Here is a 27,838-nt window from a genome sequence, read left to right on the forward strand (position 1 = left end):
GAACCCCTGAAACCGTTAAATGTTAGAAGGGAAGAATCGCACCGGTGGAAGCGATCGAAACTCGATCCTGTATCCTGACCGTATGACCTCGCAAACCCCTTAGTCTGGGGTTCTGGCAAGCCATGGATCCGGAAACCGGTGAAGATCTCCCCCCACCCCAGAGATGGGTAGGGGCGCATCAGGCTGTATTTTTCAGGCTTGGCTGAGCCGGACTTTTTGTTTAGCCGACCAGCGCCCTTTGAAACCCCTCTAAAGGGACTTTGGAGGGTTTCGCCTTATCGCCCGCCCTCGCGGAACGAACAACTCCTTATGAGCAGAAAGGGAAGGTCCTCGTTGGCTACGAGGTCCTCTTTAACCTAACAGTCTGTGGCAAGACAGCAGGTACCGTCTATCCTTTAAAGAGGGATTCCTCAAACGGATAGCGCCTAGCCATGCGTTAGGAAATAACAGGGGTTCGTTTCAAAACGACCCCATTTGGGTAAAGGAAAATCCTTCGCCCTTTTTTTTAGGCTAACAAGTACCAAAAAGGAATTTCAGTCTCAGCTACCTCTGCCGGTGTAACCTCAAGACTAAAGGTTTCCCGGACGGACACAACTAGTGCATCCACCACTCTTGTGCTATGGTGGAGGCAGAAACGTTCTCCTCACTGCTGAGGAGACATTACCTGAGACAACAGCCCCATAAGAGGGACCTGCAGCTGCATTGACCAGCTCCGAATCCGTATCTGAAGTATCAGATAAACAATAGGGGTAGGCGGGGGTTGCTTCTTGACCCCCGTCCCTGACAGGCCACCTCCACCCGGGATACCAAAGACTCCAAAACTGCCGATAATGCATTAAAAACAAGTGGGGTACTGGAGGGTCCTGCGGCCACCTTGAGGGGGATCAGGTGGGGATACCTATGCGGCAGGGTCAATGATTATACAAGACACTTGCCAGCGACAAAAAATGACAAAGTAAAAAACTTTTTTTTTTTTTTTGTGTCCCCCAGTCGCAACAGCGCCCCTCAGTGTTACCTGCCTTTTTGGACCCCACAGAGAGAGAGAGAGACCCCAAGGCTCATCCCTGATGCACAGAAGTTTTCATCAGCTTGCTCAGTGCTGTCCTGTTACAGACAGGAAGTCTTTGGCCCTATTTCCTGGGTAAAGGAGGCGGCTCAGCCCCTTAACACGCCTACCGGCGCCTCCCCCTGGCTCCACGAGGTGTTTGGTCACTTCAAACATGGCCGCCCCCATACTGGAGACACGAGGCTACGCCAATATGGCGGCCTCGTGTGCTCTGCAAGAAAATGGCGGCGGCCTGTTAGGATAGCGGCGGCTTAGCAGCGGCCTGCGGGATGCTGTATTCGGCCTAGCGGCCTGCGGGAGTGCATCGGCCCCCCAAACTTCACCCTGGATGGTGATCAGCCTGGCCGGCGGTACCGGACTCTGGCGGGCCGCATGCGGTCCGTGCCTGCCCTTGCTGGAGGAATGCGATCTGGACTGCAGTTATACATACATAGACATCGCCCTGTGAACACCTCTGACAGGTAGGATACCTTATGCTACCACAGTAATATTCTAGTACTGCCACTGACTTCAGTCATCTTTACAGTTTTGAAATGACATTAGATTGTCAGCTCCCAAACCAAGCCTCCTGGTATCTTGTTCACAAAAATCACACTCAAATAGGGGGATCTGTGACATGTTATAGGATAGAGGGGAGACCCATCCTTACCATTTCAGAGAGGGGCCCACGTTCACCACAAAACCCGTCAGGGGGAAAAGGGGGAACATACTACTCACCATACCGGAACCAGGCGGGCGCCACTCCTGACAGTACCCCTCTCCACCGGGGTGGGAGGGCTGTCGACCAATACGGACGCCGTGACTAATGGTCATTGGCGTTTAAGTGAGACGTTTAACTCGCAGGGTCAGTCCCCGTCCAGTGGGACTATGTCGCGGCCGACCCAGCGCGGAGCTATGGCCTGCACGCGCTCCTAGGCTGAACTGGGGTGACCACTGGATCTCAACATCCAGCCCGTCGTCCAGTTCCAGCTTTCTTGCTTGAAGATCTCACAGGAACACTGGAGAAAAAAAGCTGTCTAAAAATCTTCTAAGAAAAAAATCCTGCCAGGACCGAAGATCCTAGCAAGGTATCTAGGTCCTTACTCCTAACTAGACAGAAAAAAACTGATTTGCTGTAGCAGGAAGTGAGAGGATATACCCTCTGGGACTGCCCCTAGGGTGTGACCAGAACGTTTTCTTTCCTGTCTAGTCCTACTCCTGTAGAGGGCAGCATAACCCGAGTGGTTATTAATCAACGAGGACTACGTCTGTCAATGAGCGACAGAGAAAGCCTTATTTAAGTATTATTTCAAATGTTAGGGGTCAGCTGCTGCCTTGTCAACTACCTGTTCTCATAATGTCTCCCAACACCAGAGTGTGCATAACAGTTAAGCTACAGTATAAATGATTATTATTGTAATTGAAAGCGCACTCAATTGCTAGACAAGGTCAGCTGGCTCCTGAAATTTGTACGATTCCGTTTTATGTATGGTATGCATTAAAGAGGAGTTCCAGCTGGGAAAAAAAAAATTAAAAGTCAGCAGCTACAAATACTGCGGCAGCTGACTTTTAATATATAGACACTTACCTGTCCATGGAGCCCGCAATGTCGGCACCCCAGCCAATTTTCAGATCGGCTGCTGGGTGCTGCCACCGCCATTCTTTCTAAGGGAAACCAGCAATGAAGCCTTCTGGCTTCACAGCCAATTCCGGACTGCGCAAAGCACGCTGCGCAATTTTATTGACCTCGGCGGCGGGGAAGGAGAAGGGGACGGAACTTCAGAGGGACGGCGCCGCGGTGCTGTCTCCTGGAATTAGGGAAGGGTACCTGTCAAAAATAGGTACCCCCTTCCCCCCCTCCCCCTGAAAAGTGTCAAATGTGGTACCAGAGGGGGGGAGGAAGCAGATGAGCGGAAGTTCCACTTTTGGGTGAAACTCCCCTTTAAGATAAAAAAACTTTCTGCATGCAGCTCCCCCCTTAGCCCCCCTCTTATACTCACCTGAGCCAAATCTCGATCCAGTGATGTGCATAAGAGCAGAGGTTCTCCCAGTTCTCCCCCTTCTCATTGGTTCCTGCTGCTGTCAATCACAGCCAGTGAGGAGGGAGCAGCAGGCAGGGCTGAACCCCACTCTGAGTGTCTTATGGACACACAGAGCGGAGCTCAAAAGCAAGCATGCAGAGTGACCCCATGGCAAGCGGCTTGCTATGGGGTCACTCAGCAGGATGGGTGGGGGGGGGGTGGAGCCAATAGCAGCGGTCGGGGACCCAAGAAAAGGAGGATCAGGGCTGCTCTGTGCAAAACTATTGCACAGAGCAGGCAGGTATAACGTGTTTATTAAAAAAAAAAAAAAAATGTAACTTTTACAATCACCTTAATTCTATTATGAAATATAATGTAAAGGGATGAGCTTGATGTAAATTATGTTACTAGTGTGTGTTTATGTACAAACAAAAATTAAAACTTTCTATATTTTGTTAGTAATTATAAAGATACAAAGGGGCAGCCATATAAGCTCATTACATATGCTCATTATATACGCTCCCTTCCTCCTTTTCAGTGTTACACAATGATAGTGCTTTACTGCTCCTTCATCCAAGTCTAAGCCTTGGAAAGGAGGTTGGTGACGTAGCTGGGAGCAGAGTTGTGGATGGCTTTATATATTGTTAAAATTTTGAATGTGATATTTGTTCAGCGATCGGAAGCCAGTGGAGGGATTGGCAGAGAGGGGTGGCAGACACTGAGCGAGTGGAAATATTGATAATTATGGTAGCAGTTAGACTGAAGGGGGTAGCCTGTGTAGAGGTAGGCCAATGGGGAAGGAGTTGCAGTAGTTGAGAGGAGAGATAACAAGAAAGAGAACATGTAGGTGGTGGTGGTGTTGGTTAAGAAGGGGCATATTTTGGAAATGTTACAGAGGTTCAGGTGGCAAAATCTGGACAGTGATTTGATGTGGGGATGAAAGGAGAGGTTGGAGTCTGGGGATATCCAAATTGGTTAAAGCTTTATCCCTGCCAGGTGCTGCACAATGGAAGGTGCACGTGTATGCTGTTGGTATTAGATCAGGCATGTCCAACCTGTGGCCCGGGGGCCGCATGCAGCCCACTGACCCCTGACAATTTTTTTTTTTTTTTTGCTGTGGAGGAAGGAAGCCGGGTCGGGGGCACGGCCACAGCGGCTTCCAACTAACAGTAGGCAGAGTACAAAAGACAAATGACTCCTGTGCTTGAGGGGTTATCCTGAAACAGGTATCCTGAGAATGCGATTCAGGTTGAATGGACGTAGTCCCAGCTGTGCTGCCACTCTCAACAGATCGTGGTAACCCAAACAGACTCTAAAAAAAGGAAAGGACAGAGGGCGCACCAGCCTAGCACATTATCTTTAAAACGATTTATTAAAATAAAATAGCATACACATTGTACTCACAAAACAAGTTGGAACACGGGCAAATATGTGCAATCAAGGACCACCAAGACTCTGCACTGGGCTTCCTCTACTGATGCAGGCCGTGGTGGGATGTGGACCTCCAAAAAAACGCTTACGTGTTTCGGGGTGTCCCCCCTTCATCAGAGCTCTGTTGTTGTTTTGTGAGTACAATGTGTATGCTATTTTATTTTAAGAAATTGTTTTAAAGATAATGCGCTAGGCTGGTGCGCCCTCCGTCCGTTCCTTTTTTAATGGTAGGCAGAGGCTGCCTCAGAGGGGGGGGGGGGGGGGGGGAGAAGGCAAGCATGTGCAGTGTTTCTGACTCCTACCACCATGACCACTTCAAATCACTGAAGTGGTCATGGTGGTTAGAGTGTTCCTTTAATATCTCTCAGAACAAGTAAACCGCTGTATACTGATTACATTTAATTTGAGTATCCTCTAGTTGTGTTAAATTAGTGGGGGGGGGGCATTTTATTACTTATTTACCTTAACTATAGTATATATTTTGTATGCGGCCCGAGAAAATTTCTCTACACTCAATGTGGCCTAGAAAAGCCAAAAGGTTGGACACCCATGTATTAGATGGAGTGAACGACTACAGAACAGACCATGCAAATGGATGGATTTTGAGCATATTTTATTTCACATTGATGTCAATCATGGGGGGGGGGGGGGGGGGTGCTATGACAAATCGGCTACTTCACCTTGTACCTTGCACTGTACTTTCCCTTTAAAGCACACATTTCATCCCATAGTTTGAATCCCTGTCACATACGCTCCCTTCTCGAACATTATACAACTCAAACATGACAGATAAAGAGCGTCTGACACTTTCTAAATGTACTCTCCCAGAATGCTTTGCAAGCCTTTTGCCGTCACTCTATAAAATGGAAACTGGCAATCAGCTTGAAGGTGTAAATCCCTTCGGATCAATTATCCTAAGCTTCGATTGCCTTTTCAGAGGCTAAGCCAAGCTATTCCAATTTGCAGGCGGCTTCCTCTATGATATGTATCTTGCATCCACAAGTGACAATTGGATGGATTAAAGATTGTGTAAAATTGGACATAGACAAGCACTGGGAAGGATTTTTAATTGCTCACCGGGGTCCCTTATTTGATGTCCTGTAAATACAGAGCATTTTCTTCACATAGCTGAGTGGAATTGATCTTCTCAGAACTGAAGAGAACAGAGATAAGAGCATACACCTATACACAGCTTTCAAAATCCTGCTGAAGGACTCTGCAGGCGGTCTGTTGTAGCCCAAGGCTGGCCACAGATGGTTCAGATTTCAGCCAAAATTCGAGGCATGGATGGCCCTGAAGGCTCATCAAAATTGATTCAGAAACCAACTGAGCTGGGTGCAAAATGATTGGTTGAACAGCGCATCCTATCAGATGCAGTACCATTATATTTACGCAGTCGCAGGTACCATGGATACTTGGAACACAATAGCCAGCAGTGAAGATTGCTCCCTCCAAGCTATTAGGGTGGATGGGGGAATATATTGATTTTCCTCTATGGGCTAAACAAGAGAAATGGGGCTTTATAACATGGCTGCCAAAATAAATAAAATAATAAAAATAGGTTATTTTAGATAACACATGCCATACAGATTGCATACAGTGGATATAAAAAGTCTACACACCCCTGTTAAAATGTCAGGTTTTTCCACCTTTATTGTGGCCTATAAACTGTACAACTCAGTTGAACAACAAACTGAAATCTTTTAGGTGGAGGGAAGTTAAAAAAAACAAACCTAAAAATATAGTTGCATAAGTGTGCACACCCTTAAACTAATACTTTGTTGAAGCACCTTTTGATTTTATTGCAGCACTCAGTCTTTTTGGGTATGAGTCTATCAGCATGGCACAGATTGACTTGGCAATATTTGTCCACTCTTCTTTGCAAAAAACACTCCAAATCTGTCAGATGGCGTGGGCATCTGTACACAGCCCTCTTCAGATCACCCCACAGATTTTCAATTGGATTCAGGTCTGGGCTCTGGCTGGGTCATTCCAAAACTTTAATCTTCTTCTAGTGAAGCCATTCCTTTGTTGATTTGGATGTATGCTTTGGGTCGTTGTTATGCTGAAAGATTAAGTTCCTCTTCAGCTTTCTAGCAGGAGCCTGAAGGTTTTGTGCCAATATTGACTGGTATTTGGAACTGTTCAAAATTCCCTCTACCTTGACTAAGGCCTCTTTTCTAGCTGATGGAAAACAGCCCCAAAGCATGATGCTGCTGCCACCATGCTTCACTGTGGGTATGGTGTTCTTTTAGTGATGTGCAGTGTCGTTTTTGCGCCAAAACCTATCTTTTGGAATTATGGTCAAAAAGTTCAACCTTGGTTTCATCAGACCATAACACATTTTCCCACATGCTTTTGGGAGCTTTCAGATGTGTTTTTGCAAAATTTATCTGGGTTTGGATGTTTTTCTTTGTAAGAAAAGGCTTCCATCTTGCCACTCTACCCCATAGCCCAGACATATAAAGAATATGGAGGAGAAGATTTTTGTCACATGTACCACAAAGCCAGTACTTGCCAGATATTCTTGCAGCTCCTTTAATGTTGCCATAGGCCTCTTGGCATTAGAATTCATTATTTTCCTCAAAATTCTACAAACAATACCCCATAATGACAATGTAAAAGAAGTTTGTTTGAAATCTTTGCAACATTACTAAAAATAAAAAACGAAAAAAATCCCATGTACAGTACATAAGTATTCACAGCCTTTCCCATGACACACAAAATTGAGTCCTGTTTCCACTGATCATCCTTGAGATGTTTCTACAATTTGATTGGAGTCCACCTGTGGTAAAATCCGTTGATTGGACATGATTTGGAAAGGCACACACCTGTCTGTATAAGGTCCCACAGTTAATAGTGCATGTCAGAGTACAAACCAAGCCACGAAGTCCAAGGAATTGTCAGTAGACCTCTGAGACAATATTGTACTGAGGCACAGATCTGGGGAAGGGTACAGAAAAACTTCTGCAGCATTGAGGGTCTCAATGAGCACAGAGGCCTCCATCATCCGTAAATTGAAGAAGTTTGGAACCAGCGGGACTCTTGCTAGAGCGGGCCACCTGGCCAAATTTAATGATCCGGGGAGAAGGGCCTTAGTCAGGGAGGTGACCAAGAACCCGATTGTCATTCTGACAAAGCTCCCTCTGTGGAGAGAGGAAAACCTTCCAGAAGAACAACCATCTCTGCAGCACTCCACCAATCAGGCCTGTATGGCAGAGTGGCCAGACGGAAGCCACACCTTAGTAAAAGGCACACGATAGCCCGCCTGGAGTTTGCCAAAAAAGGCACCTGAAAGACTCTCAGACCATGGGAAACAAAATTCTCTGGTCTGATAAAACAAAGATTAAACTCTTTGACCTGAATGGAGAGCGTCATGTCTGGAGGAAACCAGGCACCACTCATTACCTAGCCAATACCATCCCTAAAGTGAAGCATGGTGGTGGTAGCATCATGCTGTGGGGATGTTTTTCAGCGGCAGGAACTGGGAGACTAGTCAGGATCGAGGGAAAGATGAATGCAGCAATGTAGAGACATCCTTGATGAAAATCTGCTCCAGAGTGCACTGGACCTCAGACTGGGGCGAAGGTTCATTTTCCAATAGAACAACGACCCCAAGTACACAGCCAAGATAACAAAGGAGTGGCTACAGGACAACTTTGTGAATGTCCTTGAGTGGCCTAGCCAGAGCCCAGACTTGAACCCAATTGAAAATCTCTGGAGAGATCTGAAAATGGCTGTGCACTGACGCTCACTATCCAACCTGATGGAGCTTGAGAGGTCCTGCAAAAAAGAATGGGAGTAACTGCCCCATAATAGGTGCGACAAGCTTGTAGCATCATACTCAGAAAGACTTGAGGCTGTATTTGGTGCAAAAGGTGCTTCAACAAAGTATTGCGCAAGGGCTGTGAATACTTGTGTACATGGGATTTTTTCATTTTTTTATTTTTAATACATTTTCAAAGAAGACAAACTTCTTTCACATTCTCATTATGGGGTATTGTTTGTAGAATTTTGAGAAAAAAAAAAAGAATTTAATCCATTTTGGAATAAGGCTGTAACAACAAAATGTGGAAAAAGTGAAGCACTGTGAATACTTTCTGGATGCACTGTATATCGAATGTCTTGGAAATTCTTTTGTACCCTTCTCCTGACTGATACCTTTTAACAATGAGATCCTGACGATGCTTTGGAAGCTCTCTGCAGACCATGGCTTTTGCTGTAGGATGGGTATAAGAAAATGTCAGGAAAGACCTACTAGAACAGCTGAACTTTATTTGGGGTTAATCAGAGGCACTTTAAATGATGGCAGGTGTGTACTGACTCCTATTTAACATGAGTTTGAATGTGATTGCTTCATTCTGAACAGTTACATCCTAAGGTATAAGAGGGTGTGCACACTTATGCAACCACATTATTTTAGTTTTTTAGTTTTATCCCCCCCCCCCCCCCCCCAAAAAAAAAAAAAAGAAAAAAGATTTTAGTTTGTTTTTCAATTCAGTTGTACAGTTTATAGGTCACATTAAAGATGGAAAAAGATCTGAAATGATTTCTCTTGGTCTCGTTTTTTTTACATCACAGGAACCTGACATTTTAACAGGGGGGGTGTAGACTTTTTATATCCACTGTATATCACAGGAGATATGCATGTTTTTAGATAATCTTCTGCTAAACTATGTTTGAGCAATATCAATTCAGACATTATGTACACGCCAGTAGGCAGGTACAGTCTGTATTCCCCACTCCAGGTGGCGCTTGACCGCAGCGGCAATGCAGATGGGGGGAGGAAGTTGAGAGGAACTTGGTTTCTCTATGATTTCCTCAGTCACAGGGAGGCAGCTATCTAATTGAATGCTGGCACCCCATGTGACTCCAGTGGCCATCTTGGGTCAGGCTGAGTCTATTAAAGACTTTGGCTCCCAGGCTTGGTAGCCTTGATGTGAGTGGCTAACTTAGGGAAAGGATCATTGTCTGACAGTGACAGTGCTTAGAGATGGGGAAAGGTTCCAGTTGAGTAGGGAAGATGCCAGGTCTACGTCTATCTCTCAGGAAGCCTTCCCTTTTGGGTGTGGACCAGCCAGATCACATTCCACTGCTCGTGGCAAATGCTGTCAGCATCTTTTATTCTGCATATCGCTAATCCATCACGGTTTCTGTTGTAAGTGGCTCTGGTCAGGTGTGCCTCCTTGCTGGGCCTCTTGTATTTGCTGAGCCTTTCTGCAATATATGGTTACTGCAAAACTTGGACTGTGTGTGTTCATTGCCCACCGCACAAGCTGCACCTAACCCACACACCTATCTCCTACTAAATGTTGAACCTACAAGAGCAGTTCCAATTTACATTTCTCCAACCTGGGCGGAATGATGCACAGTTTGATCCCCACCAGTCTCTACCACTATCTAGGTCCTAGCTTGGGAGATTCTCCTTCATTTGCAGCAAAAATCCATGATTGGCTGGCTAAGTGTAGAGATGGTCACACTCAAAGCTCTAGGGCTAATCCTAGGTCCATTTTGGGGACATCAGGATGGTGGTATGGAGCCCAGGTGAACGGGAAAACCCTGAAAATAGTCTTGCAGAGGTGTCTGTTGGAGGGTATTGTGGAGATGTGGTGGACCGTAAAGAAGAAACGTCCCAACAAATCTTGTAATTAGGTCATTTTTATATTTGAATGACACCCATGCTGCGTTTCGTGACAACTTGTCACGTCCTCAAATAGCAGACACGTAACACTGAGTAGCTAGTCATCAGAGCCCTCTACTTCCAGCCAAGCTCATCGCCGAGTGCTCTGCTTGTAGCTAGCTAGATACCCTGTGTTATGCACCTGCTATCCGAGGAAATTACAAGTTGTCACAAAACGCATCATGGGTGTTATCAAATGGCGCTTTTCCACTGCATGGAACCGAACGGTTCGGCTCGCTTTTGTGCTTTTCCACTGCTGGTACCGCATGGTATGGTGTAGGAACGGTTCGTTACGGTACGGTATGGCAGCGCTTTTCCACTGCATGGAACCGAACGGTACGGCTCTCAAAAACAGTACCACCTCGATTGTGGTTCCAAGAGGTACCATACCCGGTACCATATCCCACAATCCTTTGCATGCAGTCACTACTAGCCACTGATTGGTCAGAGAATCCCACCCACCGCGTTGTTATCCCACCCACTTAACTTTAGTACTACTTTAGTGGAAAAGCAAACCATACTGTACCGTACCGAACCGTTCCAACACCGTACCATGCGGTACCAGCAGTGGAAAAGCAAACTGGGCTAAGCAGGGCCGAGTAGAGCCGAGCTGGTACTTGCAGTGGAAAAGTGCCATAAAGGTTTCTTCATTACCAGACTGGTTGGATGTTTCTACCTTCAAGGCCCACCACTACCCTCCAATGGGTGCCTCTGGAATATCATTTCAGGTTTTTTTTCTGACCACACTGACTAGATAACAGAATAGCCTAAAACATTATTGCTGAGGATGTTGAGATACTGTAGGAGACTCCTGGAAGCCAAGACAGTTGGTCACATGATATCAGTTGAAATAATCAAGGGACTCATACTCAGGCAAAGCCAGCAAGTTTCCTGCAGCCAGTAGATCTGGCTGTATGATCACAAGGGAACTTTAACTATTCTTGCCCTTTTCATGTGGTCTACCTATGACCTCAATATTATCAGTGCAAGAAATGCAATACAATAAAAAGCTGCGGGTCTTATATCAGTCACTCTACTCTCTATCTCAGCTTTCAATTTATTATGGTGTGCAGGCATTGAATTTGTCAGTCTCACATGAAATTAAGGTAAGGTAAATATGTCCTATAAAAAATTGACAACTGCACATATATCAGTTTAAAAAAAAACCTTAAATGGTATTTTAATCAATACATTCATGAATACATAGATTCTAAGATTGACTTCTTCAGTAAGTACATCATTATACTGAAAACGTGTAAAAGATTTCCATTCTTTTTTTTTTAGGTTTTAGATTTTTTGAAGGTTTGGTTTTTTTTTTTTTCTTAAAACCCAACACATTGCAGAACCAATATTGGCAGTTCTTTCAGATGCAGTCTGTTCAGACGGCGGATTTGTGCAGTGTGAGAAGCGACCGCGGATCTCTTGTCATTAAATGCAGGCTATGGTTGCCATGGAAACTACAGAACGTCTTTAAAGAGCTATAGGGGAGGATAATGACTTACTATACTACTGTCTGTGAGAAGTCAAGCAAACCTACAAATTCACTTCTTTAACTTCACTGTCAGCCACCCCAGGGGTACAGTCAGCAGGATAGAGAGGCCTACTTATTATAGATATAAATCTGGAAATAGAAAGGACTCTCCTCTGTTGACAATGAAAGGATTATTATTTTCGTACAGGAAATGAATGAAATAAACCCTAAAGCCCATCTGGAACTTGGTAATAAACATATTGCTTGCTGTGAAACTGAAGGAGACACGTGCAGAGAAAATGATTAGTAAACTGCAGATGCAGACAGGGGCTCTTTACTGCCCCAGCCGGGCAGTGTTCCGGTATCCATGGCAATCCTCAGCATCCATCATTGGCAAGTCAATATACCTCCCAGGAGCCCAAGCATCAGCACAGTAATCAAGAGGATGCTAGCCACCCTTTGTTAGTCGGAAAAGCCCATCTAATTCTGGTTTCCTTTATTGCTAAGAGGTTAACCTCAGACTTTGGGACTGAGCTTCATTCACCCAATGGGGATGAGGGTAGAATGAGGATGGGGATGTATGGTTTCTTTGTCATTCTGTAGCGCTGCTCAATATGTGTGCGATTTCTAACTCTACACCGGTCCTTTTATGAATTCAAGTTGTCCACAAGATCATGCTGTCATATATTGTGATGGCCCCTAAATAAATACAGTATGCCAATTGAGTCTAAGGTTAAGTCTAGGTGATGGCTTATTATGGTTTCCTTCACTTTGGGCAAAGACTCTCAGTTACAAAAACGGCAGGTTAACGTACCTTTTTTGGCCTTTTTCTGAAGTTTAAGAGTGTCTGATGACTTTTTCTTAATTTCTTGACGGGCCTTTTTGTATTCTGAAAGAACAATACAGGTAATATTAGCAAAGCACACAAATAGCAGTCTGCAGGGTAGTGTTCTTCTGCAGGAAATGCATTGTACATGCATTCCTCTATTCTAAAAACAGGAGTTTTAGGCTTTGCCTACACTGGCAGCTCTTAAACTTGAGTTTAGGAGCTTTTGGCATTTTCCTTGCCAAAGCTTCTAAACTCAACTCAATAAAATCCTATGTGTCAATGTACACATAAGCTTTGAGCAGAGTTTGGGAGCTGCCGGGTTTAGGTGAGGTTAAACTTTCCTCTCCTGAATGTGGCAGAATCACATTCAGGATAGGAACGTTTTAACAGTCAGCCGCAAGAAACCGCAATGTAGGCTAGTGTACATGAAGCCTTAAAGTGTCACTAAACACATTTTATAAAAAAACAATAATAAATGCTGTATTACATGCTCTCCATACTCACTCAGTTTCTATGGGATTCATTTTCTGTATTCTGCAGAAAACCTGGTTGATCCTGCTGCTCTCTTATCTTCACCTTCAGTCTATGTCCCCATTGCAGTTGGGGATTTTGCAGAGCAGTGTTGGCAGTTCTGCACATGCTCAGTTTTCAGAGAGTTTCTATGTTGAGCATATCCTCCCTATCACATCTGAGCAGCCAGCCCAGGTTACTATAGAGTCGCACATGTGGAAGTACACAGTGGTAAACAGCCCACTCCCTCCCTCCTCCTTCGGGGCGGGATATTACATGTAGATTAATGGAGGCTTAACCTCCCTGTTATTCTAAAACACAGGCTGGAGGGGCGTGACAGCGTGTGACTGGCTGTTTATGGATATTATTTATCTTTAGGGTCCTTTCACAGGGGCTTTCCGAACAGGTCCGCCTTTCAGTTTTTCAGGCGGACCTGATCGGATGCTCCATGCACCTCTATGGAGCAGCAGATGTCAGCTGTGACATGTCCGCTTACACCCCCTGCTATTCAATCCGATCTTTAAAATCAAGACGGAAGGAAACCAAATTTTCCATCCATCTGGTGGATCGGATCAGATGAAAACAGGACAAGCGGTCCGTTTTCATCTGATCTCCCATGGAGGAGAGTGGGGCACTGACAGGCCCATCTCTGCACAGTGAGCAGAGACAGACCTGTCATCTGCCTGCTCAGCAGGGATTGGCGGATCGATCCCCGCTGAGCAAAACGAAGTCCGCCGGGCGGAAAGCCTGTGTGAAAGGACCCTTACTCTGTATTCCAAAGGCCGTTTTTTTAATTATAATTTTGAACATCTGACCAGCAGCAGAGGAATAGAAGCTTCTCCTGCCACGGATTCCCTACAGACAGGCTGGGAAAAAGCTGGGTCATGTGACTGCTGTATATCGAATAGGAATTTTTTTTTTAAATGAAAATTACAGTGCCACCATTCATATATAGAAATAAAAAGGGATAATGTTAAGTAAACAGTATGTGTTTAGTTAGTATCACTTTATTTAAAGCAGACCCAGTACCTATTCTGCTTCCATGTATGATAAATGTAAAAAAAAAAAAAAAAAAATAAAAAGGGGGGGGGGTTTAAAATTAAACCAAATTAAAATTAAATGAATTAATTCACATTTAATTAAAATTAAACCGAATTATTAAAAAATTCAAAAAAATTAAACCAAAATTAAAACTTTGGCTCTCCTACAGAAAACACCACTCCAGACTTCTATAGTGGCCAGTCGTATGACAATGTGCCTAGGCAATAGTTTACGTCACCTTAGCCAGTCCTAACAGGCTCTTTAGCTGAGATTACATGTATCTGGTCACATCATCAGCCAATGTCAACCCACAGCAGTGTTTTCATCAGGAAAAGGGTATTAGAAGGATTTGTTTTACCTTTATTACAAATATTCTAATACCAGCAGAGTGTTGTACCATGTCAGCCAGTGACATAAGAAGTAGTTTGGGCTTGGGGCCATATATTGGCTAACTAAATGGAATTCCTCTTCTACCAAGGACTGAAGTGCGTTACTATTATTTTCTAGAAGCGCACATACAACTGTGATCTGATGGTTAACTGCAACATTGTTAAAATTGTTCTAAAGGCTCAAGATTTTTTACCTTCATGCGTTCTATGCATGAAGGTAAAAAGTCTTCTGGGTTCAGACCCCCCCCCCCCCTCATACTTACCTGAGCCCCAGCTCAATCCAGCAATGTGCATGAGCGCAGCAGCCCTCTAGGTCTAGCTCTCCTAATTGGCTCACACAGCATCAGGAGCCATTGGCTCCTGCTTCTGACAATCACAGGAGACAACCAAGGAGGAGAGAGGGGGGACGGCCAAGCCACACTCTGTGTGTTAATGGAATCACAGAGTGTGGCTCAGGAGCAAGCCTGCTTGAGTGCCCCATAGCAAGAGGCTTGCTATTGGGGGCACTCAGCAGGGGAAGGAGCCAGGACCATTGGTGCGAGACCCAAAAAGAAAAAAGTGTCAGGCTTATCTATGCAAAACCATTGCACAGGGCAGGTAAGTATAACAGGTTTGTTATTTTTCTCCTCATAAAGGACCCAACCAGGGGTCTTAACTATTAACTACTCAACCAAAAACTAAGAAAAGAAAAGTTTGGGCTTAATAAAAACTTAAAAGTTATATTAAAAGGTAAAATAATATAAAAAAAAAAAAAAAAAACACATTCTACTTACCTACTCTGTGGAATGGTTTTGCACAGAGCAGGCCCGATCTTCCTCTTCTCAGGTCCCCCCTCTTTTCCAAGTGCCCCCATAGCAAGCCGCTTTCTATGGGGGCACTCTGGTGTGCTCGCTTCCGAGCCCCGCTCTGTGTGTCCCTGCCCCCACTTCCTCCTCACTGGCTGTAACTGACAGCAAAGGTTCCCACTGCTGTCCCTCAGCCAATGAGGAATCAGAGACCTGTGAGAGCAGCTGCTCATGTGCACATTGCTGGATTCCGATCGAGTTTAGGTATTAGGGGGTAACAGCACACTGAAGTTTTTTTACCTTCATGAATAAAATGCATGAAAGTAAAATCCTTCAGCCTTTACAACCACTTTAATAAATTAAAGCAGAAGTGTACAAACCAGTACTTTCTGCCAAAACAAGGTGTAATCCAAAGTGTTTTTTAAGGGGCCCTGGGACAAAAATTCCCCACTCACACCTTTTAAAAAAAAAATCAATTGCATTCAAGCGGGCCCCGGAGGGATTTCAAACATTTTCTCCATCATTGGAAAGCTCCTTTAATGGCAGACCTTTTATTGATCTCCAGTGATTGCTACCTTTAGCATGATCCTTGTCGAGCTGATTAGCAACCTTCTTCCATTCTTCCACTTGCTCTTGCAGTGGATTGATCAGACAGTCAATCAGTGCGCTGAGATGGAAAATAAACATAAAAAGTCATCAACGTCTTCATTCCCCAACAAGAGATGAAAAAAATAAAATAAAATGCATGATTAAACATACATCAAGCACAGCAGGTAGGTAAGTGAACATTTACATCGTTTTGTCTCAGTAATTAGTAAATACTAAGCAAAATATTCGTTCCAAAATCTAATGATTGAGTTCTGCTGACAAATAGGCAGCAGATAATGGAGATATTCCATGGACTGGATTTTCAATTTTAAGGCCTTAAGGTTATAAAAACGCCAGTAGCTTTGTAGTGAGTTTTTCAGAGTTTTTTTAGCTTTCTTGCATTTGCGTTTTTCAGCATGTTTTGGCATTTTTAGCTAAAAATCACCTCTCTGCTATTTTAGTAACTCTAACTTTCATACAATACAATGCCTGCCAGAATTGCATAGCATGGGTGTTCACACCCATGCCATAAGATTTAGGTGCAGGGAAAAAAGGGTCCTACAACATTTTGGTGCAAATATGGACCCTATGTGAACACCTATGCAATGCGATTCTGTCAAGCTCATTGCATTTTGCAATCTGTTTCAGGGTTTCATTCATGGAACATTAAGCCCTTGTTCACATTGGGCAGATTTGACATGCGGTTTGACATGTCAAATCGCATGCCAAACCAGAGTCTATTGCTGGCAACATCACTGTCCGAATTTGTGCAACCCTGACTTTGCGGCGCCACACCGATTCCCAAAAGTAGTTTCTGCACTACTTTTGGCGACTTCAGGGCGATTTCAACAGACATCTGTGCATGAACCCGTACAGACGTCTGTCAAATTGCCCCCAAACTTGTACTGACATGCGAGTTTGAAATTGTGCACGTTCAGCTGAATGATTTCAAACCCGCCCTCAGTGTGAACCGGTGCCGTTGCCAGCAATAGGCTCTGATTTGACATTGGCTCAAATTGTATCACATTTGCACCAAAATGTTGTAGGACCCTTTTTTTTTTTCTCCACACCTAATCGCATTGCAAGGGTGTGAACACCCATGCAATGCAACTCTGGCAAGCGCCCTGCATTTTACAATCTGTTTCAGGGTTTAATTCATGGAACATTAAGCCCCCTTCACATTGGGCAGATTTGACATGCGATTTGACATGACCAATCGCATGCCAACAGGGCTTCATGTCAACAGGGCTTCATGTTCCATGAATGATACCCCAGAAACAGATTGCAAAATGCAGTGCACTTGCCAGAATTGCATCACATGGGTGTTCACACCCATGCAATGCGATTAAGTGTGGAGAAAAAAAAGGGTCCTACAACATTTTGGTGCAAATGTGATACAATTTGAGCCATACAAAATATTTGGCTCAAATCGCATCGCACAGACGTCACATGTGATGTGCACAGGAATGCGGTGCATTTTTATGTTTATGCGGTGTTCAGCATGCACCAGTGTAAACCCAGGCAATGTTCCATGAACCACACCTCCAAACACATCCCAGGCTTAAAAAAAGCGATGGAATCAAAAACACCAAAAAACGCTGCCAACTGGCGTTTTTTGACGTTTTGTGGCATTTATCAGAGTTAGAGCTTTTTTACAGCTGAAAAACGCCACTCAAAACTCACTCGTTTTAGTTTTTTTTTTTTTTTTCCAGTCAGAAAACACCCCCTGCCATAACCTGCTGATAACAGCCTGTGTGTGCATGGACACATAGAACATCATGCTGGGGCGTTTATTGGCTGTAGAAAAAAAGTCTGACGCCAAAAACAGCCGCTGTATAAACATCCCGTGTGCATAAGGCCTAATAGTTATTCCAAATGCTAAATTTTTTTTTTACCTTACTGCATTGTATGCAGTAAGGTAAAAAAACTTGTATGCAGTCCCCCTAAATACATATCTGAGCCCGATCCAGCAAATGATGTCATACATCCCGGTTCCCAGGCCTAGGAAAAATGATGTCATACATCCCGGTTCCCAGGCCTAGGAAAAAGGATGTCATACATCCCGATTCCCAGGCCTAGGAAAAATGATGTCATACATCCCGGTTCCCAGGCCTAGGAAAAAGGATGTCATACATCCCGATTCCCAGGCCTAGGAAAAATGATGTCATACATCCCGGTTCCCAGGCCTAGGAAAAAGGATGTCATACATCCCGATTCCCAGGCCTAGGAAAAATGATGTCATACATCCCGGTTCCCAGGCCTAGGAAAAATTATGTCATACATCTCGGTTCCCAGGCCTAGGAGAAATGATGTCATACATCTCGGTTCCCAGGCCTAGGCAAAATTATGTCATACATCTCGGTTCCCAGGCCTAGGAGAAATTATGTCATACATCTCGGTTCCCAGGCCTAGGCAAAATGAGGTCATACATCCCAGGAGTCTTCAGGAGGCGAGGAGGAGAGTTTTCTCACCTAAGCACACTCTCCTGCATGCATGCCTGAGTTAAAGGCAGAAGAATTCCAGGAAGTAAGTGCTACAATAAAAATTTGCCCTTACTTAAGATGGCCACAGCCTGCAAATGCTAGGGGGGTGCTTATCAAAATGATTTCTCAACAAACTACAGCATAAAGACATGAATGGATCGGGGGGGGGGGGGGGTTGCTTTGAATATTAGATAGTGTTTTCACTTATTGGTGCCCAGATGCTGTGAGGATCTGCTTTAGTCCCTGTTCACATGGATGCATTTTGACAGTTCCAAATTGCATGACAAGTCGCACCCCATTGGCAGCAATGGAACTGTTGATATTACTGCGAATCATGTCCTGCGAGAGAAAGGCTCCTGCACTATTTTTGGCGATTTCATGAGTGACTTGCATGGACAACTGTGCATGAAATCGCACTGACGGGCAGCTTTGAAAATGTGCTGAAGTAGTGCGATTTCGAAGCCGCATTCAGGGTGAACGGGGGGGGGGGGGCTTAAGGTTGGATCACTATGTGTTTGTGACCTTCGCTTTCTGCTCTGGTGACAATGGCGAGGGTGAATCTACTATGCTGGGACAACAGCAGCAATAAAACCTGGCAGGGGTTCTAACCCCTCATTACTCTGTCCAAAATGAGGAATAGAAAATAATAAAAAAAGAGAAGACTAGATTGCCAGACCTGGAAAACTGCCTCAGTTTGGACTCTATGCTGCGATGTCTCATACACATCCGGGTCAAAGCAGAACCAACTTCTCTTGTTGCCCCTGAAAGACACAAAGTTTTAGAGTGAAATACAAGACTATACAAGGCTTTACCTTACATGTTACTAAAAGCCCCACTCTACCCAAAACCGCTGTCAGCTTTGCATCATTTCACACTTTGCCATCTCCACTCTCTTGAAGTCACTGGCAGTGAGATGCTCTCATTAGTCGCAGTCCTGCCCGACCACAGTGGTCATCAGAGAGCCACAGGCATAAGTGACATCATCATTGTGGGAGGGGCAAAGGCACACAACTAAACCATGCAACATAGAACATCTAAGCATAGCTCAGGGGATAACTAAACCCAAGAACAAAATGTAACATATTGTATTCCTTAGATGTGGAGGCTGCATTAGGCTCCATTCACATATAGGCGTCTCGGATCACGGGCAGAATCCCGAATCGATCCCGAATCACTGCAAATCACGGGACGCCCATGCGATTCCCATGACTTGCAATGGTACCCCAAACGCAGTGCGCTTTCGCTGCGATTGTCGCCCGACGGTTCGCGGTAAAATCACCCAAACAGAATAGCGGGATGCCTGCCGCTAAAAAAGTTCTTGTACTTTTTTTTGGGCGACAGGCGTTCCGCGATTCTGTTTGCGTGATTTTACTGCGATTCATTGGGCGACAATTGTGGCAAAATCTCGCCGCGTTTGGGGTTCCATTGCAAGTCATGGGAATCGCACGGGCGACCTGCGAATTGCAATGATTCAGGATCGCAGGCAGAATCACGGCGATTCTGCCTGTGATCCAAGACACCAATATGTGAATGGAGCCTTCGTTTTCTTTTCTCCAAGCTAAGAATATTTTCAGCAAGTACAGGAAGAGTGGAGTACTGTCCGTGACACTTTTTTTTATTTGCACAAACATCCAAATTTTCAGGACAAGCTTTCGGGGTGTTCTCCCTTCTTCAAAGTCCAAGCAGTACTGCTTGGACCCCGAAAAAAGGGGACACAACCCAAACGCTTGTCGTGAAAACTTTGGATGTTAGTGCAAACTAAAAAAAAATTAAAAAAAAATGATATTATATATATATATATATATATATATATATATATATATATATATATATATATATATATATATATATATATATATATATATATATATATATATATATATACACACACACACACACACATACATACATATATATACATACATACACACACACACATATACATACACACACACACACACACACAACACACATATACATACACACACAGTATCTGACAAAAGCGAGTACACCCCTCACATTTTTGTAAATATTGTATTATATCTTTTCATGTGACAACACTGAAGAAATGAGACTTTGCTACAATGTAAAGTAGTGAGTGTACAGCTTGTATAACAGTGTAAATTTACTGTACTGTCCCCTCAAAATAACTCAACACACAGCCATTAATGTCTAAACCGCTGGCAACAAAAGTGAGTACACCCCTAAGTAAAAGTGTCCAAATTGGGCCCAATTAGCCATTTTCCCTCCCCGGTGTCATGTGACTCGTTAGTGTTACAAGGTTTCACGTGTGATTGGGGAGCAGGTATGTTAAATTTGCTGTTATCGCTCTCACTCTCTTACTGGTCACTGGAAGTTCAACATGGCCCCTCATGGCAAAGAACTCTCTTCTGAAAAAAATAGTTGTTGCTCTAATAAAGATGGACTAGGCTATAAGAAGATTGTCAAGACCCTTAAACTGAGCTTCAGCACGGTGGCCAAGACCATACAGCGGTTTAACAGGATAGATTCCACTCAGAACAGGTCTCGTCATGGTCGACCAAAGGAGTTGAGTGCACGTGCTCAGCGTTATATCCAGAGGTTGTCTTTGGGAAATAGAAGTATGAGTGCTGCCAGCATTGCTGCAGAGGTTGAAGGGGTGGGGGGTCAGCCTGTCAGTGCTCAGACCATACGCCGCACACTGCATCAAATTGGTCTGCATGGCTGTCATCCCAGAAGGAAGCCTCTTCTAAAGATGATGCACAAGAAAACCCACAAACAGTTTGCTGAAGACAAGCAGACTAAGAACATGGATTACTGGAACCATGTCCTGTGGTCTGATGAGACCAAGATAAACTTATTTGGTTCAGATGGTGTCAAGCGTGTGTGGCGGCAACCAGGGGAGGAGTACAAAGACAAATGTGTCTTGCCTACAGTCAAGCATGGTGCTGGGAGTGTCATGGTCTGGGGCTGCATGAGAGCTGCCGGCACTGGGGAGCTACAGTTCATTGAGGGAACCATGAATGCCAACATATACTGTGACATACTGAAGCAGAGCATGATCCCCTCCCTTCAGAGACTGGGCCGCAGGGCAGTATTCCAACATGATAACGGCCCCAAACACACCTCCAAGAAGACCACTGCCTTGTTAAAGAATCTGAGGGTAAAGGTGATGGACTGGCCAAGCATGTCTCCAGACCTAAACCCTATTGAGCATCTGTGGGGCATTCTCAAACAGAAGGTGGAGGAGTACAAGGTCTATAACATCCACCAGCTCTGTTATATCATCATAGTGGAAGAGGACTCCAGTGGCAACCTGTGAAGCTCTGGTGAACTCCATGCCCAAGGCAGTGCTGGAAAACAATAATGGCCACACTTTAGGCCGATTTTGGACATTTTTTGCTAGGCGCGTACTCACTTTTGTTGCCAGCGGTTTAGACGTTATTGGCTGTGTGTTGAGTTATTTTGAGGGGACAGCAAATTTACACTGTTATACAAGCTGTACACTCACTACTTTACATTGTAGCAAAGTGTCATTTCTTCAGTGTTGTCACATGAAAAGATATAATAAAATATTTACAAAAATGTCAGGGGTGTACTCACTTTTGTGAGATACTGTATATAAACAAAATTAACTAACAAAATTAATACATAATCAATTGCACCTTCTGTATTACTTTATTCCATTTTGTATGTATTGCACACTACACTCATTGTGCACACGGTACTAATAATGTTTTAATTACATGTTTGCATTCTTTCGAGTCCTGATTAGAATTAGCCTGCCTATGTTATGCCCATTATTACCATAAAAGTACAATTGTAATATTAATGTGATACCTACGTAATCATGTGTATAAAAGCCTTCAATTGCATCAAATAAAACAGAACAGTTATTTTGGAAAGATGCTAAGTGCATTGTTTTGTGTCGGTTTTATACTGCAGTAGTTATTAATTTGGAACCACTAATCAGTATGAGGATAGGAGTTGTCACAAATTAAAAGTTAGCTGTAACTAAATTATTTTACCAATCTAAATTAATACGTAGTGAAAGCCTATCTTTCACTGAAAAGACAAGTCCAGGTTCCTCCAGCAAGGTGCTGGTCACATCATCTCTGCTAAAGGGGTTTTGTGTCCTGAAGAGCGAACTTTCCCAGTGGCAGCAGCCACGTGATCAGCCACCAGAGGGCGCCAATGGTCCAGTTTTCTCAAAGTCTTTCAGACCCTCATTTACCTTTCACTGCCATCATTCAGTAGGATTATTAAAATCTCTCTGTATAGGTCTTTTCTAATGACACAAAGAATACCATTTCAAAACACAGAGGTGTTTAACATTCCTGAAATTTTCTTTTTTTTTTTTTTTTTGAGGGGGAAGGTCAATTAAATTTCGCTTTGTACTACTGCACACAAACACAAGGAGGCACTGTTGTGTTATCCAAAAACACATGAAATGTCAATGCATGTTCAAAGTATCCAATCCCATCATTAGAAGGGTCAGGCTGCGCTGTCAGAGGATTGTTATTGTGTTTATAATGTAATATGCCACCGAGACCGCTGAAATAGCATGACAGATAATAAGTTGTGACATGTAAGAATAGGTTGTTATGATGGGTTATAACATTCTGTCCAAGCCCAGGGCAGAGCTTTGTCCATTGTGAGAGGCTGCAGCAGTGTCTTGTGTAATTCGGAGTACTGAAGACAAACAATGGATTTTATAGGGGTTTTTATAACATTTATCTGATATCAGTGTTTATTTATTTGTAGATTAACATGTCAATGTAGATGAGAGAGTTCTATAACCAATTTGGGTTACACCCACCTATGGATATTGACTAACATCTGGTAAAACCGGAGGACAAGGCTGGGATATCTAGATATAATCCAGCTGAATGCAACCGGTCGGAGTCTCCAAACTTCTCAGTACGAGGGCTAAATTTACTGTATATTCTACAAATATTTGTGGGCTGAAATCCAAGAATGCCCATCAGAGTCCCCCCTTACATCCAGTAGTGTTTATCAGACTCCCCCCCCCCCCTTACATCCAGTAGTGTTCATCAGAGCGCCCCCTTACATCCAGTAGTGTTCATCAGAGCGCCCCCTTACATCCAGTAGTGTTCATCAGAGTGCCCCCTTACATCCAGTAGTGTTCATCAGAGTGCCCCCTTACATCCAGTAGTGTTCATCAGAGTGCCCCCTTACATCCAGTAGTGTTCATCAGAGTGCCCCTTACATCCAGTAGTGTTCATCAGAGTCCCCCCTTACATCCAGTAGTGTTCATCAGAGTGCCCCCTTACATCCAGTAGTGTTCATCAGAGTGCCCCCTTACATCCAGTAGTGTTCATCAGAGTGCCCCTTACATCCAGTAGTGTTCATCAGAGTCCCCCCTTACATCCAGTAGTGTTCATCAGAGTGCCCCCTTACATCCAGTAGTGTTCATCAGAGTCCCCCCTTACATCCAGTAGTGTTCATCAGAGCGCCCCCTTACATCCAGTAGTGTTCATCAGAGTGCCCCTTACATCCAGTAGTGTTCATCAGAGCGCCCCCTTACATCCAGTAGTGTTCATCAGAGTGCCCCCTTACATCCAGTAGTGTTCATCAGAGTGCCCCCTTACATCCAGTAGTGTTCATCAGAGTGCCCCCTTACATCCAGTAGTGTTCATCAGAGTGCCCCCTTACATCCAGTAGTGTTCATCAGAGTGCCCCCTTACATCCAGTAGTGCTCATCAGAGTGCCCCCTTACATCCAGTAGTGTTCATCAGAGTGCCCCCTTACATCCAGTAGTGTTCATCAGAGTGCCCCTTACATCCAGTAGTGTTCATCAGAGTGCCCCCTTACATCCAGTAGTGTTCATCAGAGTGCCCCCTTACATCCAGTAGTGTTCATCAGAGTGCCCCCTTACATCCAGTAGTGTTCATCAGAGTCCCCCCCTTACATCCAGTAGTATTCATCAGAGCGCCCCCTTACATCCAGTAGTGTTCATCAGAGTGCCCCTTACATCCAGTAGTGTTCATCAGAGTGCCCCCTTACATCCAGTAGTGTTCATCAGAGTGCCCCTTACATCCAGTAGTGTTCATCAGAGTGCCCCCTTACATCCAGTAGTGTTCATCAGAGTGCCCCTTACATCCAGTAGTGTTCATCAGAGTGCCCCCTTACATCCAGTAGTGTTCATCAGAGTGCCCCCTTACATCCAGTAGTGTTCATCAGAGTCCCCCCCCCCTACATCCAGTAGTGTTCCTCAGAGTCTCCCCTTACATCCAGTAGTGTTCCTCAGAGTCTCCCCTTACATCCAGTAGTGTTCATCAGAGTGCCCCTTACATCCAGTAGTGTTCATAAGAGTGCCCCTACCCCTTACATCCAGTAGTGTTCATAAGAGTCCCCCTTACATCCAGTAGTGTTCATCTGAGTCCCCCCCCCCTTACATCCAGTAGTGTTTATCTATCAGACTCCCCCCCCCCCCTCTTACATTCAGAAATTCCCATTAGAGCATTAGAGTCCCCCTTTACATCTAAGAAAGCCTATCACAGTCTTCCCTTGCATTCAGAAGTGTTCATTAGAGTGCCCCTTACATCCAGTAGTATTCATCAGAGTGCCCCCTTACATCCAGTAGTGTTCATCAGAGTGCCCCCTTACATCCAGTAGTGTTCATCAGAGTGCCCCCTTACATCCAGTAGTGTTCATCAGAGTGCCCCCTTACATCCAGTAGTGTTCATCAGAGTGCCCCCTTACATCCAGTAGTGTTCATCAGAGTGCCCCTTACATCCAGTAGTGTTCATCAGAGCGCCCCCTTACATCCAGTAGTGTTCATCAGAGTGCCCCTTACATCCAGTAGTGTTCATCAGAGTCCCCCCCCCCCTTACATCCAGTAGTGTTCCTCAGAGTCTCCCCTTACATCCAGTAGTGTTCCTCAGAGTCTCCCCTTACATCCAGTAGTGTTCATCAGAGTGCCCCTTACATCCAGTAGTGTTCATCTGAGTCCCCCCCCCCCTTACATCCAGTAGTGTTTATCTATCAGACTCCCCCCCCCCCCCTCTTACATTCAGAAATTCCCATTAGAGCATTAGAGTCCCCCTTTACATCTAAGAAAGCCTATCACAGTCTTCCCTTGCATTCAGAAGTGTTCATTAGAGTGCCCCTTACATCCAGTAGTATTCATCAGAGTGCCCCCTTACATCCAGTAGTGTTCATCAGAGTGCCCCTTACATCCAGTAGTATTCATCAGAATGCCCCCTTACATCCAGTAGTGTTTATCAGACCCCCCCCCCCCCCTTACATTCAGAAATTCCCATTAGATCCCCCATTCACATCTAGGAAAGCCTATCACAGTCTTCCCTTGCATTCAGGAGTGTTCATTAGAGTGTCCCTTACATCCAGTAGTGTTCATCAGAGTCCCCCCTTACATCCAGTAGTGTTTATCAGACCCCCCCCCCTTACATTCAGAAATTCCCATTAGAATCCCCATTCACATCTAGGAAAGCCTATCACAGTCTCCCCTTGCATCCAGGAGTGTTCATTAGAGTCCCCCTTATATACAGGATACAATTAGAAGCAGACCATCCCCCCATCCTTAAAGCTAAGAAAGCCCATCAGAGTACCCCCATATACCCAGGATTGCCCATTAGGAGTCTCCCCCTTACATCAAGGAATGCCTATCCAAGTCCCACCTTACACCTTGTGTGGTCCATTAAGAGTCCCTCCTACATCCTAATGCCTATCAGAGTCCTCCTTTACATTCAGGAGCACCCAGCTGAGTCTCTCCTTACATCCAGGAGTGCTCAGAGTGATCAGCAGAACCCCTCCCCCCATTACACCCAGAAGTGCTAAGCAGAACCCCCCCCCCCCCTTACACCCAGGAGTACCAAGCAGATCCACCCCCACCCCCATCTTTTATCAAGGAGCTCTACTGGATGTGAGAGGGCTCTGATGATAAGCATTCCTGGATGTAGGAATGGGCAATTTTAGGTGTAGGGGAGGACTCTGTGCACCCAGCAGATTCCCTCTACAAGGAAGGAGTCCTCAGCAGAGCTCCTTCTCTGTCCCTTACATCCAGAAGCATCCAGCAGAGTCCCCCCCCCCCCCAATACATTCAGGAATTCCCAAAAAGAGTCCCTCTTACATTCAGGAACACCCAGCAGAGTCCCCCCTTACATCCATGAGTTCTCTCCTGCATTGACTTTGACAGCCATCACCTACTGTCTGTGGGCCTCTGTTCATCTCTATGATGTGTGCAGGAAATCGAACCTCTGTGCAGTTCCCTAAACACGCCGTTTAGCATGGCAGTCGTGCCTCTGTGGCACACAAATCTGCAGCCTTGCCGTAAACTTTGTTCATCATGGGGAAGAATGGCGGCCAGAGACAGCTGCTCATGACTCTCATAGGCGAGCTGCCATGCAGAACTTGGTCAGGGTAACCTACAGATGTGTGACAGCTGGACAGTAATTGCCAGATATTCTCTATATGAGAACTAAATTAGTGAAAACAAAGAAACAAAATACTCGTATAATGCTAAGAAAACCAAGTTAGTAATTATTTGGGTAATCGTGTCGGATTTGGGGGTTTATGCGTCTCTCTTCTATCACCCCCCCAGCTCATTCCTCAGCTCGGCAGCATGTACGCTCAGTGATGACAACATTACAGCGGGCTGTGTCTACAAAGTGCTGAACAATGTCATTCTGTTCACTGGGAACATTCTACCCGGCCAGGATTCCAGGAAAACAAAAACTGCTCTTTGCACAGGTGCAACGCGCTTATATAAGCTTCCATCTTTCTCATGAAAGCAACTTGGCAAACGTGTCGCAACAAAGTTTTTTGTTTTTTTTTTCTCACTCCACAAAACCGTTCCCTCCAGGTGAACTATATACACTACACAACTATATACACTGGTATTATATAACCTTACCTGCACCTGTTCTGTAGATACTGATATAAACATTACCTTGGTTCTTCCTGAAGGCTGCTTAGGCGAGGACCTATCACACTACTGCGTGTCGGGAACGCACATAAAACGGTGCTCTTTTCCAACACACAGAGGCTCTGAGGAAGAGGCTAAGCCTCGAAACGCGTAAGCCTTTCCAGCTTCAGAGGACGATACACCCCTTTTATGTTGATGGCAATATACCCATTTGATATGCTTGTATCAAGAACTCGTTTGTGAGTATTTTTATACATAGTAGGTGAGGTTGAATAAAGACAATAGTCCATCCAGTTCAACCTGTGTAGGTGTGTGTGGCTGTAATCATCTCACATAGCCCTTAATGTTCTGATCCTTGAGATGTACGTCTAAGAGTCTTTTGAAAGCCACCATACTACCCGCAGAAACCACCTCTTGTGGTAGAGAATTCCACAATCTTGTAGCCCTAACAGTAAAGAACCCCCCTCGTTGCCTGAGGTTAAAACGCTTCTCCTCTAATCGCATTGTATGTCCTCGAGTCCTCATGCAATCCCTTCGAATGAACAGCTTTTTTTCTAAGCTGGGATCCCCATTAAGATATTTATAAATTGCTATCATGTCCCCCCTCAGACGTCTCTTCTCCAGGGAGAATAAATCGAGCGATTGCAGACGCTCTTCATAGTTAAGGTCCTCCAATCC

General features: G+C 44.7%; 1 protein-coding gene across 3 annotated transcripts in view; it reads right to left on the reverse strand.

Moving 5' to 3' along the window:
- LOC309555382 (protein MTSS 1-like) overlaps window positions 1–27,838 on the reverse strand; it is a 336,461-nt gene that overhangs the window by 90,986 nt on the left and 217,637 nt on the right. For all 3 annotated transcript variants that reach the window (XM_082257372.1, XM_082257371.1, XM_082257370.1), the window contains exons 4-6: window positions 18,950–19,034; window positions 15,778–15,869; window positions 12,463–12,537 (exon numbers count right to left, since the gene is read on the reverse strand). In XM_082257372.1, the coding sequence (XP_082113498.1) occupies window positions 12,463–12,537; window positions 15,778–15,869; window positions 18,950–19,034 (252 nt within the window). The remainder of the gene's footprint in view (window positions 1–12,462; window positions 12,538–15,777; window positions 15,870–18,949; window positions 19,035–27,838) is intronic.

Source organism: Pelophylax lessonae (genome assembly GCF_965119305.1).
Source record: "Pelophylax lessonae genome assembly, chromosome: 5".
NCBI lineage: Eukaryota > Metazoa > Chordata > Amphibia > Anura > Ranidae > Pelophylax > Pelophylax lessonae.